Source organism: Dreissena polymorpha, chromosome 6 (assembly GCF_020536995.1).
Source record: "Dreissena polymorpha isolate Duluth1 chromosome 6, UMN_Dpol_1.0, whole genome shotgun sequence".
Taxonomy (NCBI): Eukaryota; Metazoa; Mollusca; class Bivalvia; order Myida; family Dreissenidae; genus Dreissena; species Dreissena polymorpha.
The window spans coordinates 25,579,126-25,595,319 of record NC_068360.1 but is presented as its reverse complement, the minus strand read 5'-3'; the positions used below and the strand labels follow the sequence as shown (position 1 = coordinate 25,595,319).

Sequence of the window (16,194 nt, the reverse complement as noted above, 5' to 3'; positions counted from 1 at the left end):
GGGCGCCAGTAATTGATTAACCTCCGCGCAGAGATTCGACTGTCTCCGAGCATAGCTCGATATCAAACCCTTGCCGTCATAACAATCAACGTTTAAATAGCCGAGCCAAGTGATACGAAAATTTCCCATTTTTTTTTATTTATATAATCATTTTTTATAAGCAACGTTTGCGTATACACTATTTTCAAAATATAAAAGATTGTTATACTAATTTTCATAATATAATACTTAAACAGTAAAAAAAAATCCTTCCCGATATCTGGAAGAATTTTCCTTTGATGACAGTGGTTTTCTCCAATAGCCGAGGGGTGATAACCGCTGCGTGGAGTTTGGTAGTCGATAGTTTTGTCGTTTGTAAAGGTGTCCAACTTGACCTGATTCAGCTGTAACAACAAATCAAGCGCTTGAACGACCAACCTTGATCATGTCAACTTCCGTCATGTGTTGACCTAAAATTTAAGACTTCATTTAGTTATTTCATTATTATTGAATGAAAAAATAAATCATGAGAGTACTTTTGTATTCCAAAACTTTGTTTAGATCGAGTGCGATACTATTTAAGAAGGTAACATTGTTGATAACACTGTTTTATTATATACCAGGTGCTATTTTTCTGGGTGGGGAAAGTTTTTTTTTGTTGATGGCATGATGCAGTGTTTATATGTCAACTGGTTGCTTTTTGTGCGCAGATTCAATTTTAGTCTTTAAAAGAATTTTTATTAAAGCACAACAAACAAATATTTGTTTATGGTTGTCCCATGAATGACGGTGTATTGTCTTTAACTTGAAGATTGTAAAGTGAAACTGAAAGTAGCATATTATATAACACATTTTATTTCCAAAATCTGTATGTGAAAGATTAACAAACATTGTTGACAATGGTTCTCTGTCTAAATTTTTAACCCTTTAGTTTCAACTTAATTTTTCAATACTTAGTACCTTGTAGGTATTTTTGAACCACTTTTGACTTATTAGAAGGAATTACGTAATATTCATGTGTATAATGGTGTTATTTAATCTTATACCAAATCATTATTTTCATAAGTCAAATATGTATCTGCTTATATTTCATGATATTTATGTTCAACACCAGATGTTTTGTTTCAGTTCCATACCCATCCAGCTTGTTTATCCAACAGTGGTAGAACTATAGGAGTAAGTTTCCATATATGTGTTAACCAGTGCTTTCCAATGCCCCAGGGATACCCTTCCGTACATAGATTTTTTAAAGACATTTATTGTGTCAGATTCATCTGACATTGTAGACACATTAGGCCATTGATTCCGTATTAACCTGACTCTTAATATTACTGGTGTTTTTGTTCACCATTTTAGGAATGGGGCTGGGCCCCTTAAGATTGAGAAAATTTGTGGCGTTTTGACTAAAAAAAAAATAAGTGTTGTTGTTTTGCAAAAAAATGCTTCAAAATTGAGAATGCAGGTGTTTTCAGTATTATTTTCTAAGGTTGAACTAATATGGAAAGGGGCTTCCATTGGGAATTTGTTTAACTCCCATTTGGGAAAAATATATACTTTTTTCCATTGGGATTGGGGCCAATTACTGGTCCTGATTTTGAATGACAAAAAACATTGACTGCATACCTATGACTTTTCCGGTCTCTACCCATTACTCAATAATAATGTATAATCATTACTTCTGTATTTAGAAGTAAATTTTGGTAAATATTGAAGATACAAGTTCTCAAGAATTCCATAAACAAACATATGACATTTTTCTAAAGTATCAACAGAATTTTATATATGTTACTTTTTATAGATTTGATGATATGCCCAATTGGAACGGGGGTATTCCCACTAATCGTACTTTATTTGCATTAATCACCTGACGCCATGTGTACTGTTCATATTCTTTTACAATGTCAGGCCTTTTCATGTCTAATCTAGGGGTTCGTTTAACGGACCCATTCTGAAAGCAATTTTTTAAAATCCCAATTTGAAAAAAAATCTCAATTTTCAAAAAGATAGTTTTTTAGAAAGAAGGGTCTTATCATTGTTAGATTAAAATTTTAATTCTATTACATCTTACAAAGTAAAAAACTGTAATTGTTATATGATTTTGTTCTCTCATTAAATTATTATAAAGAGTTTATTAAATATGTTTTTCACAAATCAGTGGTCGAAAAAATGGCCAGGTAATTGTTGGCCTGAATGACTGAACACCAACTGAGTATACATTAAGAATTCATGCAACATGCACTAGTCATGTTCTGACAATTGGGATAAAGAGATTTTTTTTTACAAGAACGCGACATTGTTTGTATGTTTGTGTATGTTGGTTTGGTTGTCATTTGTGTTATAGCATTTCAAATAAAAAAATCAGACAACAGTTACAAGTACAAAAATTAGAATGTTATATTACACACTACATTGGATGTTTATGGCTTGATTGGGCAATAAAACGACTCATATTCAAGAGCAAGTGGAAATATAACATGCAAGTGGGGGGTGAACTGCCAACTGCATTGATTTGGTTAATTTGCCCGATTACGATCCCAGAATCCTACGTTACCTAGCAACAGATTGATAAATGAGTTGGCAGGCATTTGAACACTTTGCACTTTTGCCAGATTGGCTTGTTGCAGTTACTGAAAAAAAATACACTGATCAGAAAATTTCAAGCACCCCATAGACTCTGATTTTGAAATTGGAGCTTCCCAGCGAGTGACAGTTAAATGGACTGTTGAAAGCATTGGTATAAATAATAAAAAACCTTTGATATGTTAAGAGCTTTGTTTGATTATAAAACATTGTATTTATAATTATGGGTTTTACAGTAAAATTTTTATGTGTTTAATAATATTTGGAAATATTGCTTTTATGTATTGTTTACATGAAATTTGACCTTTTTAGCATTCAAGCAGTACAAAAACAGTTTTTTTTGTATTTCTTATAGGAGGTCATTAAAGATGTGGCAAGAATTCGTAACATTGGCATATCGGCTCATATTGATTCAGGGAAGACGACCCTCACAGAACGCCTCTTGTTTTACACAGGACAAGTGGACGAGATTCATGAGGTACATTCTGGTAATACTGGGCTAAATGCATGTGCGTAAAGTGTGTTCCCAGATAATGAGATTAGCCTTTGCAGTCCGCATAGGCTAATTAGGGATTACACTTTCTGCACAAACTGGATTTTTTTATTATAAAAAAATTCTTTTAACAAAATCTTTCATAAAAGCGTAGAGTGTTATCCCTGGTTATCATGCAGACAGCACAGGCTCATCTGGAACAACACTTTATTCACATGCGTTTTGCCCAGTTTTATCAGGACACAGCTCATAGTAAAAGTAGATGCAGCCATTTTGCTGCAGAATGACGAAGAATCTGCAATCAGTTTTATCATTTTATCTGGCCAATAAATCACATCATTTTATCTGGCCAATAAATCACATCATTTTATCTGGCCAATAAATCACATCATTTTATCTGGCCAATAAATCACATATTTCCCTTCAATGAATTAGCTTTCCCTTAAACAAAGATTGTTCACTACATTTGTTAAACACTTTTGGTATTGAAATATGTTATCTAACATGTGTTTGTTTTAGGAAGCCATCAAAAGGTTGGTTAAATACATATCTTAGTGATAAAGAGTTAAATTTCCCCTGCTCAAAGCCACGGTTAGTGGTAATTACAAATTGAACACAGAAAATCATTGAGAGGGCTTTCTCTGGCTCGTGTTTTTAAGCCAGATTTGCTACGTATATTATTATGGGGTTTTATTTAAGCAAATTGTGTTAGTATGTAGTCATGGGCTAATTTTTTGAAAGGCATACTATTCCGTTTATTTTAATGGGATTAAGCAGTCCCTTAGAAGCATATCTGTGGGCCTTTCATGATATGCATTGCTCTGTTGAAAGGGTGTTTAATGCATGTGCCTAAAGTGTCATTCCAGATTAACCTGTGCAGTGCTTACAGGCTAACCAGGGACAACATTTTATGCTTTTATTGTATTTTTCGTTTAAAGGAAGATTCTTCTAAGCAAACATCCAGTTAGACGAAAAATGTCGTCCCTGATTTGCCTGTGAGGACTGCACAGGCTAATCTGGAACGACACTTTACGCACAGGCATTAAACCCCTATTTCACAGATCCAGCTACATAATGTATTAAAGTGGCTGTATTTTGGCAATGTTGCTAGGTGAAAGGCAAGGATGGTGTTGGAGCCAAGATGGACTTTATGGAGCTGGAAAGACAGCGGGGCATCACCATCCAGTCAGCAGCCACTTACGTCATGTGGAAGGACGTCAACATCAACATCATTGATACACCAGGTTAGGCAAGGACAGTCTTAGATTACAATACACGAAACCATTTAGTATCCCTACTGCTCCGTCATGCAGAAGGATGTCAAATCAACATTATTGATACCCAAGGTGGGGAAGTTAAGAGGCACTTAATATTTTGGTCAATAAGTAAATGGGTGTTTTAATAATGTCAGTGGCTAAGAATGTCATTGATTAGACGAACATTGATAAAACCTATTAAGAGCAATATAGCTGTGGAAGGATGTAAATACCAACACCATTGATACCCCAGGAAGGGCATTTTAGAGTGTTCAAAGTGTTTAAAGGCTTTAGAGTCCTTGGGGAATGGGCGTTTTTTGTGTACTAGTATTTGTTATAGTATCTCATTCAACCATTAGAGACAAACATTGACCACTCTGTTTCCTGTTTGTTGAATGAAATTTATTCGATTGGACTATGCAAAAATTTGCTTTTATTTACCGTTAAAATAAAAACCATCAGTCAACTCTGCTCCACAAAATGAAACTGGTCATTTATTGCTTCATGATATCTAAAGCCTATTTGAGCTGTGTTCTTGCTAACAAAGAATCATGTCAACCTGGTCACTTGTGTAAATGGATATGCAAACAGCATTAAACTAGAACAGCTTGTGACTACCTCGAAGGCTGTTCAGGTTTTACCGGTATGCTGTTTGCTGCTTATAAATTTATATCTTAGTGTTGAAAATTCAAGAAGGGCAATACAAGCAGAAAGCATAGCCTAATTTAGGACATCACTATAGGAATATGCGTTAAGACTCATTTTCCCAAAGTAAGTGTCATACCAATATTTGTTGGCATCGCAAGTCAAAAGCCTTTAGTTGAAACAACATTCTTTTTTTCACATCCAGGTCATGTTGACTTTACGGTAGAGGTAGAGCGTGCCCTCAGGGTGCTGGACGGCGCAGTGTTGGTGCTGTGTGGTGTGGGTGGTGTACAGTCGCAGACCCTGACCGTCAACAGGCAGATGAAGCGCTACAATGTGCCCTGTATAGCCTTCATCAACAAGTTGGACAGGCAGGGTGCGAATCCTCTCAGAGTGGTCAGCCAGCTGAGGTGAGGGGGGGGGCAGAATTGTATGTTAGCATCGTTCTGGGAATACAGGGCTTATATGCATGTGTGTAAAGTGTCGTCGCAGATAAGCCTGTGCAGTCCACACAGGCTAATTAGTGACAAGATTTTCCACCTAGACTGGATTTTTTGCTAAGAAGAAATTTCCTATTTCCTTTCATTAAAAAATTCTGTAAGAGCTTAAAGAGTTGTCCCTGATTTGCACACTTTACGTACATGCATTAATCCCTGTTTTCCCAGATTTAAGCTCGTATGTATACCTCAAAGTCTTTGTTCTTGCACTCTGTCACACCTAGGTCAATATTTGTGTGAAAATCTTTAGGGATTTCAGGATTTTCAGCTTATGTCTGATTGTTATACCCCCATTACCATTGGTAATGGGGCTTTATAGGAGTCACTTTGTCGGTTTGTCGGTCTGTCCAGAAATTTCATCTGATCTTCACTTAACTTGGTCACAAGTTGTATCTAGATGATGTATAGGTCAAATTTAAATGTAGGTCATGCCGGGTCAAAAACTAGGTCATGAGGTCACTTAGTGTGTTTTAAAACGAAAGTTTGTCCAGACCATAACTGTGTCATTTATAGTTAGATTTTAAAATAACTCGGTACATTTGTTCACCATCATGGGACAGTGTGTCGTGTTAAAAAAGTACGTCGATATCTCCAAGGTCAAGGTCACACTTGGAGTTCAAATGTCAAATGCTTGTCCGGGCCATAACTTTATCATTTATTTTGAGATTTTAAAATCATTTGGCAAATTTGTTCACCATCATTGGACGGTGTGTCAGGGAAAGAATTACGTCGATATCTCCAAGGTCAAGGTCACTCTTTGAGTTCAAAGATCAAAAATGGCAATAAATGAGCTTGTCCAGGCAATTACTATGTCGTTCATTGTAAGATTTTTTAATAATTTGGCACATTTGTTCACCATCATTGGACGGTGTGTCACGCGAAAGAATTACGTTGATATCTCCAAGGTCAAGGTCACTCTTTGAGTTAAAAGGTCAAAAATGGCCATAAATGAGCTTGTCCAGGCCATAACTATGTTGTTCATTGTGAGATTTAAAAATTATTTGGCACATTTGTTCACCATCATTGGCCGGTGTGTCGCGCGAAAGAATTACGTCAATATCTCAAAGGTCAAGGTTATACTTTGAGTTCAAAGGTAAAAAATGGCCATAAATGAGCTTGTCCGGGCCATAACTATGTCATTCATTGTGAGATTTTAAAATCATTTGGCACATTTGTGCACCATAATTGGACAGTGTGTCGTGCGAAAGAATTACATCGATATCTTCAAGGTCAAGGTCACACTGTGAGTTCAAAGGTCAAAAATGGCCATAAATGATCTTGTCCAGGCCATAACTATGTCATTCATTGTGAGATTTTAAAATTACTCTGTACATTAATTTTGTTCACAGTCATTGGACGGCATATTCAAAAAAATTTGACGAAAGAATTCAAGAGTGCAAAGGTCAAAATGGCCATAAAGAATAATGGCATAATAATTCTTAAAAATCACCATAAATTAGCTTCTCTTGTTTTGTAAAGACAGCATGCAAAATAGTCTGTGTCAATACAGCATGTGGGGGTATACGTCACGTCTGTGACAAAGCTCTTGTTTATTTTATGTAGGTGCATGAACATACAAAGCAATTTATTGATGCATGAGTTTTTACTGTTCTGTGTTATTCACCCACAATAATGTATTAATGGGAAGGCCATCAAAATTAATCCTGACCTCTGTGTCTTCCTATACAGCTAGAGAAATGTAGGACACATTTAAAATGTTATTTTTATAAGTAAGAAATCATTTATTTATCCCAAGTCCTTACACCCTTTATGAATCTTAGCCTCATTCTGGGACAGTGGGTTTAATGTGCACAGGCAAAACAGTGACAACACTTTGTGTGTTTAATGTGCACAGGCAAAACAGTGACAACACTTTGTGGGTTTAATGTGCACAGGCAAAACAGTGACAACACTTTGTGTGTTTAATGCATGTGCACAGGCAAATCAGGGACAACACTTTCCGCTTTTATGGAATTTTATTTTAAAGTAGATCTCCTTTAATCAAAAGTCCAGTATTGGCATAATGTGTCGTCCCTGATTAGTCTGTACTGACTGCACATGCTAATCTGGGATGACACTTTAGGCACATGCAGTAAGCCAAATCTTCTAAGAGTGTTGCTCATGTATTTGACCCCAGGTCCAAGTTGAACCACAATGCAGCACTGCTGCAGCTACCCATAGGCCTGGAGGAGAACTTGGAGGGGGTGGTGGATCTCATAAGGATGAGGGCGCTGTACTTCCGGGAGCCCCAGGGCCTCACTGTGGTCGAGGAGGAGATACCAGAAAATCTCCTGGACCTTGCCCGGGAGAAGCGACAGGAAATGATTGGTCGGTAGTGGTTGTGGTACAGTTTTGTTTTATTAGATGTAAATGAGCCAAACTCGGCTTAATGCGTGTGCGTAAAGTGTCATCCTAAATGAGCCTGTGCAGTCCACACAAGATAATCAAAGACAACACTTTCCACGTAAATGGAATATTTTTTTTAAGGAAATCTCTTCTCAATGATTATCCAGTCTAGGCGGAAAGTGTTGTCCCTGAATGTGGTCTGCACAGGCTAGTCTTGGACGATACTTCAGGCAAATGCATTAAGCCCTTTTTTATGTCCCCCACTATAGTAGTGGGGGACATATTGTTTTTGCCCTGTCTGTTGGTTGGTTGGTCTGTTTGCGCCAACTTTAACATTTTGCAATAACTTTTGCTATATTGAATATAGCAACTTGATATTTGGCATGCATGTGTATCTCATGGAGCTGCACATTTTGAGTGGTGAAAGGTCAAGGTCATCCTTCAAGGTCAGAGGTCAAATATATGTGGCCAAAATCGCTCATTTTATGAATACTTTTGCAATATTGAAGATAGCAACTTGATATTTGGCATGCATGTGTATCTCATGGAGTTGCACATTTTGAGTGGTGAAAGGTCAAGGTCATCCTTCAAGGTCAGAGGTCAAATATATGTGGCCCAAATCGCTTATTTTATGAATACTTTTGAAATATTGAAGATAGCAACTTGATATTTGGCATGCATGTGTATCTCATGGAGCTGCACAATTTGAGTGGTGAAAGGTCAAGGTCAGAGGTCAAATATATGTGGCCCAAATCGCTTATTTTATGAATACTTTTGCAATATTGAAGATAGCAACTTGATATTTGGCATGCATGTGTATCTCCTGGAGTTGCACATTTTGAGTGGTAAAAGGTCAAGGTCATCCTTAAAGGTCAAATATATGGGTCAAAATTGCTAATGTAATGACACTTCTGCAATATTGAAGCTAGCAAATTTATATTTGAAATGCATGTGTATCTCATGGAGCTGCACATTTTGAGTTGTGAAGGGTCAAGCTCAAGGTCATCCTTCAAGGTCAAACGTCATATAGAGGGACATTGTGTTTCACAAACGCATCTTGTTCTCAGAGCAAGACTTAAATATATGTTGCAGTTTTAATTTTGTGAGAAACAACAGGGAATGTCTTTTGCAGCAAAACTATCCTATATTTTAGTCACAATCAAGACACTTTTAACTTTATTTCTCTAACGTTCATTTCAAGACATTATAATTCAACTGTTCACAAGGTTTGCTATAAGTAAAAACTAGAATTTATCTATATGGCTTTCCTGCATATATTTAAAAATGGAAACTTTGAATCTAATTAAATCTACTTTTTAAATGGAGCTTAGCTCAAGGAACCTGTTTTTGATCAATGTAAGTAAAAAAATAAAATGAATGTATTAAACAAATTAATGATTAAATTAAAAATTACAAGCAATTTACTGAAGCAATGCACTCATGTTTTTTTCTGATATTTGGTTCTCATTAACATCTATATATGCCTCAGTTTAGAACTATCGTGGAAATGAAATTCTACATGTAAATAAAACTTTTGCAGACTCCAAACAATATACATATTCTTTGTTTTTCAAACTGTTTTGATCTTCAAAATGTAGTATTAAACTTGGTAAAATAACCCTTTCCTAATTGTACCCTGTTTTCTTGAAATTAAGAAAATTCCACTGTTCATGTATTTGAATATTTTCTTTCTGACTTGTGGGTTCTAACATAACTTCTGCCATGTTGGTCACAATTTCAAACAGCGGATGGCTAAACTAAATTAGCTTCACATGGTGTTAATAAACATTGATTTTGTGAATTTTTATCTCTCAGTAGATAATTGATTGAGAAAAAATGATACCAGAAAAATTTCGCTATGAAAGTTGACTTCCTTATGGGCTACCTACTTTTGAAAATCATTTTCCCTCAAAGCAATATAACCTGACGTGTTTAAGAGTGTCTGCTGAAGTAAATCTCGGTTGCCATTATATTATGCAAGATTGTTGTTTCTTTTTCAGAGCACATTGCAGAGGCAGATGAGACATTAGGAGAAATATTTCTTGAAGAGAGGGAACCGACAGAGAAAGACCTTATTGTAAGAGCAATTAAGTAAATTAAAAGAGAACAAAAAAGCAGTGTTCTTGGAAAACTGTGTTTAATGCATGTTAAAAAACTGTTGTCCCAGCATAAACCTTGATTTTTTTTTTTTCCTTTAAACAGAAAATACAACAAAAAATGTTGTCACTTATTAGACGGTGCAGACTGTACAATCTGGGACAACACTTTACGCTTGTGCTGTGCAGGCTTATCAGGGATGACACTTTACGCCTAGACTGGATTTGTTAAAGAGAGACTTCCTTTAAGAGAAAAATACCTCAACAGTGGAAAGTGTCTAACCTGACTGCACAGGCTAATCTGAGACAACACTTTATCACTATTTTTTGCCAAAGATTAGAGCCTGTCACAGGCTGTTGCGATATGGCAAAAATTAACATTTTCCCAAAAACCTGACCAAAATTTCCACCAATTATGCCAAACTTTCCCAACAAATTCAATAAGATTAGCAATAATTGCATAGCATATGTGCATGCCAATCAGATCCATGGGCATATTCTGATTATTTTTGTCAAGACGTGCAGTTAACTGAAATTAGATAAAACTGAAAATGCAATATTGCAAGATATTGAAAGGTACACAAATTAAATATATTAATTTAACTCATTTTAATTGGTAACATCAATAACACAAAAAGAACTCTTATGTAAGTTTATACACATTTGTTAATGTTTTCCACATACTGTTTTCAATTCTTTAAATTGGAAAAAAGTCTATGTTTAAATTGTGTGTAATAATCTAAAGATTATAGAAAGTTTAACATGCATGTGAAAAGCTATTAACTGGACATTATCTTGATTGTAAAAAGAAATGTGAGCAGCACTTAATAAATAAATATAAACAATTGGAATACGGGTATTCATAATCATTTAATAATGTATCACATTTTTCCCCAATTTCATGATTTATCATGCTATGTCTCCCAATCCAAACGGCATAAGCTGTAAAGTATAAAGCCACAACAATTATTGTTTACTCACAAACTTTAAGCACAGTTTTCTCATTAAACCCTTTCACACTCAGAAGCAAATTAAAAATGGCTATGTGCAAACAGCATAAAATCAGACCAGCCTGCGAGAAACTCACAGTCTGTTCAGGTTTTATGCTGTTTGCTGCTTATCAAGACCCAAGGGTTGGAAATTAAGCCTTTACAACTTGAATATAGTAAGAAAGGTCGTTAATGAAATATAACTTTGTAAGGGACTACAAAAACTTCAAAATATGTATCTAAGTGGTAAAGGGTTAAACAACTGAACCATATGCTACAACAGGCTGCTATCAGACGTTCCTGTATAAAGCGAGCCTTCACTCCAGTGATGCTTGGCTCCGCCCTGAAGAACAAGGGAGTACAGGCACTGTTGGACGGAGTGGTGGACTTCCTGCCCAACCCCTCGGAAGTAACCAACATAGGTCTGGATAACAAGGACGGGTAAATATGGCTTGTTAAACACTGCTTGATTGTAAACCAAGTGTGTTTAATCAAACATTTATGAGGTCATTTCCTACTGGAGGATTCATTATGTGGACTCAGATTGTGTCCCAGCACTTTTACCTAATTATCTAATTGACTCAGGAAAAGTTGGGACGAATGTTGAATTATTGCTGCAATTTCCAGCCATTTGTTTTTGAACTGATAAAAAGAATGGCGTGGTATTGTGTTGTGGGGGAAGCCAGAGTACCTGGTGGAAACCCCACCTGTCCGGTATTCAACATGGGCATTTCTCTGTCTGATAGTCCGTAGACACAAAATTGACAGACTAATAAGTACAATATTAAAAAACTTTTATGTACTTTTTCTTTTGATATGCAGTTGGTGAGGTGCAATTTGTATTGTACTAAATAAAAAATGGTAAAGTAAGCAGTTGGTTAAGTGCCATGTGTATTATCCTACATTTATAAAGGGTATATAATTCCCCTTTTTCATATTAAATTTAATTTCACCTGATTATTTCAATTGCTACATTTGATGACATGAAATGTCCACGGGCTGTTGATCATCTCTTAGATCTGACTGTGTTAGGGGTGCCTGCACAAAAATACTATTTGCAAACAAATGTAATGGGGCATAAAAGTAGATATCGGATTTGAACCTTTTTGTATGTGCTAATGTGATGCATGTATATCAATAAGGTTGTTTATTCAGTTAAATACATAACAATAACGCATTTGAAGTTCTTGTTGTTATGAAATTTTCATAGTGACGGACAGAGCGTTTACAAAATTAAGTGAGAGACTATATTTATCCTGTAGGAGCTTTGTATTAAGTATTATCCCTGTACAAAAACTGTTTTGCTAACATTGTCTAAAAAAATTATTTCTGCCAGTGAGGAGACTAAAATTGTGATGGATCCAGCCAGGACCCTAGACCAGCCATTTATATCTCTGGCTTTTAAACTGGAGGTAAGCACCTCTCACTGTGTCTCATCTAAACAAAAATCCACTTTAGGCGCAAAATGTTGTCTCTGATTGGTCAGGGCAAACTACACAGTCTAATCTGGAACATCACTTTATTCACATATATTCAGCCCAGTTTTCCAAGAACGGGGCTTCATTTATTAGTCCCCTACCGGTTTCACCAGAGGGGACTTATGGTTTTGTATCCGTCCGTCGGTCAGTCTGTCACACTTTTCTGGATCCTGCGATAACTCTAAGACAGGGGACAAAAATATTTCTAAACTGCTCTCGTCCTGCAGGACGAGTGCATTAAAAATTTTACTCGTCCTGCAAACACATGCACTCGTCCTTCAAATATGTGTGAAATAAAGATTGCAAAGGGCTGATATGACTAATAAAGTTTTCTATACCACGGCTAAAATGCTGCTTACTCAGCTATTTATGCCAGCTGATAACAAAAGAAATGTTAAACAGTGACATAAGTTACTTATTTATGAGGAACACAAAATAAATAAATGAAGACAACTATTTTGCTAACTTCATCTTGTATAATTTTCAAAGCTTAACATGTAACAGAAAAAGGACTGAAAAAATATAAAATTAAACTTTACTTGATTAATAAGGCTTAATTATTTAAACTATTTATATTTTGGACAGTTCGCGAACGTTTGGTCTTATCGTACACGGACTGCTTTGTTTACCTTTTTCTAATGCTCGCGTGCTTTCCGTTTCGGACCGTATGTCAGACATTTTCAGACGAAATTCAGACTGGTTTAAAACAGTACTTCGCGGTTCAATAATTCTTTAAAAATCATTACTTACAGTGAATGCAATGGGATGGTCCTCTGTCGACATGGACGCGCAAAGTTTACTCCAAAAAGCCAATAATTACTCGATACACAGTCTCGCATAACAAAGCGCACCTGCTGTATGAAATTTACAATTACAATTTCCGGTTTATTCGTGTTCTACTTTCGGAATAGATATGCTTTAAGAAAATGATTTTATTTAATGAAAAAGAGTCTAACTGGTCAGAAAATACATTTTAATATCAGCTTTTTTCACTCGTCCTGTAGGACGAGCGCTTTAGGGAAATTCACTCGTCCTTTCAAGATTTCACTCGTCAATACGAGCGGACGAGTGGAATTTTTGTCCCCTGTTAAAGTTCCTAATATTTTTTCATGAAACTTGGAATATGGATAGATGGCAATATGGACATTATGCACAGCATTTCATTTAGTTCCTACATCAAAAAATGTGGTTGCTATGGCAACAAATAGACTAGAAATACTGCTGAAAATGGTGTGTTTTTCTGGATCCTGCGATAACTCTAAAAGTTCCTAATATTTTTTCATGAAACTTGGAATATGGATAGATGGCAATATGGACATTATGCACGTCATTTCATTTAGTTCCTACGTCAAAAAATGTGGTTGCTATGGCAACAAATAGACTAGAAATACTGCTGAAAATGGTGTTTTTTCTGGATCCTGCAATAACTCTAAAAGTTCTGAATATTTTTTCATGAAACTTGGAATATGGATAGATGGCAATATGGACATTATGCACGTCATTTCATTTTGTTCCTACGTCAAAAATTGTGGTTGCTATGGCAACAAATAGACTAGAAATACTGCTGAAAATGGTGTTTTTTTCTGGATCCTGCAATAACTCTAAAAGTTCTTAATATTTTTTCATGAAACTTGGAATATGGATAGATGGCAATATGGACATTATGCACGTCATTTCATTTTGTTCCTACGTCAAAAATTGTGGTTGCTATGGCAACAAATAAACTAGAAATACTGCTGAAAATGGTGTTTTTTTTTCTGGATCCTGCGATAACTTAAAAAGTTCTGAATATTTTTTCATGAAATTAAAACATGGATAGATGGCAATATGGACATTACGCACGTCATTTCATTTTGTTCCTACGTCAAAATTTATGGTTGCTATGGCAACAAATAGACTAGAAATACTGCTGAAAATTGTGTAGCTCGTTCTCTTCAGAAAACTCTTATTAGGTTTGCAGTGATAATATTTGCTTCCTTTTTCCTCAGGCTGGTAAGTTTGGTCAGCTGACGTATATGCGGGTTTACCAGGGAGGTCTAAAGAAAGGTGACACGATCTTCAATACACGCACGGGCAAGAAGGTCAAGGTTCCCCGACTGGTTCGCATGCACGCTGACGAGATGCAGGTGAGAACTAGAGCCTGGGGCTATATTCCATTGCCATCTTAACTTCAAGGTTTGGTAAGAAATAGTTTAAGGTGTAATATAACAGAACCATCCTATATCTGTTTTTTGTAAGTACTAGGACCAGAGACCATATTGTAGAGTCATATTAAGTCCAGAAGCTTTTTAGAGAACTGGTTTCATGGGCCATATTTCAGAACCAACCTTAATCAATGGGCCATAAAAATTAGGTTGAGGGGCATTTTTCCATAGCCAGCCTAATTCCAGGAGCCATGAGAACTACTTCCAGAGGCCTTATTCCAGAAACATCATTAGTCTAGGGGCAGTGAAAATAAGGTCAAGGGGCCATATTTCTTCACCATCCTATGTACAGGGGCCATGAGAATTGGGTCCTACTGCCATAATCCAGAATAATCCTTTGTCCAGCGGTGGTAAGAATTAGGTCAAGGGGCCTCATTTCAAAACCATTCTTAGTGCAGGAGCCGTCAGATCTTGGAATAGGAGTCATATTGCTGAATCATCCAAAATCAAGTGTCTATGAGAAATTGGTTCAGGTGCTAATTCCAGAACCATCCTACATCAAGGGTCATTGATTACTAGGTACAAGATCCATATTCTTGTACCATTATAAATCCAGGGGCCTTGAGAATAAGGTCAAAGGGCCTTTTTTAAGAACCATCCTAAGTCTAGGGGTTGTGAGATGTAGGTCCAGAGGCCATTTTATCTAGAACAATCATAAGTCTGGTGGGGTGAGATTTAAAACAAGGGCCTTATTCAAGAGCCCCCATAAGTCTGAGGTCTATGAGATAGGTCAAAGGGACCTTACTCCAGAACCATCCTTAGTCCAGGGGCTGTGAGAACCAGATAAAGGGCTTTATTCCTGAATCCTTAGTTCAGGCCAGAACGAGGTCAAGTTGCCATATTGCTGAACCAGGTCCAGGTGCTAATTCCCAAACCATCCTAAGTCACTCAGGAGAAGTGATACATAGGTACAGGGGCCATATTCGAGAACCATTTTAAGTGCAGGGCCATGAGCAAAAGGTGCAAGGTCCATTTTTCAGAAATATCCTTAGTCCAGAAGCCCTTAGGACTATTTTTGGCCAGATTCCAAAACCATATTACCAGGTAAGTCAAGAGGCAATGGGAACTGGGGGATTGAGCTCTTTCATGTCTTATCAAATTTATGTTGTGATAAATTTTTTGAATAAGTATATATTTACTAAGTACTAACCTTTAGATAAGTTTTGTAATTTCTTTTCTTGTTATGTATTGTAACAGTTTGAAGCACGTACAACTTCTTGAATCAAAAGACATTGCAAAAAAAAGTTGCTTATGAAGTTGATCTTTTGTGAGAGTTTTTGGTTACATCAATGTGTAATTCCACTTGTAAATATGCACTGCTCACAAAGTAATTCACTAGTTGACAACGGTCACTGTGGCCATTTTCCTTGACTGACCGCTTTTCTCGGTTTTGACTGAATACACTGCTCACAAAGTAATTCAGAATTCTTTTAAAACCAACATAAATCCTCTCTATGATACCTAGTAAAAATATTCATTCTCTTTACAGGATGTCAATGAAGTGTATGCAGGTGATATCTGCGCCCTGTTTGGCGTTGACTGTGCCAGTGGGGACACATTCACCACTCGCGGAAACATGAATCTCTCAATGGTAACATATTTCAAGAAATTTGGTCATAAATCTCTCCATG

General features: G+C 36.3%; 1 protein-coding gene across 3 annotated transcripts in view; it reads left to right on the top strand.

The window, feature by feature from the left end:
- Nucleotides 1-384: 384 nt before the first annotated feature.
- The window catches only part of LOC127834449 (elongation factor G, mitochondrial-like), a 36,835-nt gene continuing 21,025 nt past the window's right edge, over nt 385-16,194 (top strand). For all 3 annotated transcript variants that reach the window (XR_008027946.1, XR_008027947.1, XM_052360297.1), the window contains exons 1-11: nt 385-565; nt 1,108-1,155; nt 2,915-3,037; nt 4,164-4,296; nt 5,159-5,363; nt 7,588-7,778; nt 9,797-9,873; nt 11,165-11,322; nt 12,218-12,293; nt 14,348-14,485; nt 16,053-16,154. Coding sequence is in view for 1 of the 3 variants with exons in the window: in XM_052360297.1 (XP_052216257.1) it covers nt 506-565; nt 1,108-1,155; nt 2,915-3,037; nt 4,164-4,296; nt 5,159-5,363; nt 7,588-7,778; nt 9,797-9,873; nt 11,165-11,322; nt 12,218-12,293; nt 14,348-14,485; nt 16,053-16,154 (1,311 nt within the window). In the remaining 2 variants the exon portion in view is untranslated. The remainder of the gene's footprint in view (nt 566-1,107; nt 1,156-2,914; nt 3,038-4,163; nt 4,297-5,158; nt 5,364-7,587; nt 7,779-9,796; nt 9,874-11,164; nt 11,323-12,217; nt 12,294-14,347; nt 14,486-16,052; nt 16,155-16,194) is intronic.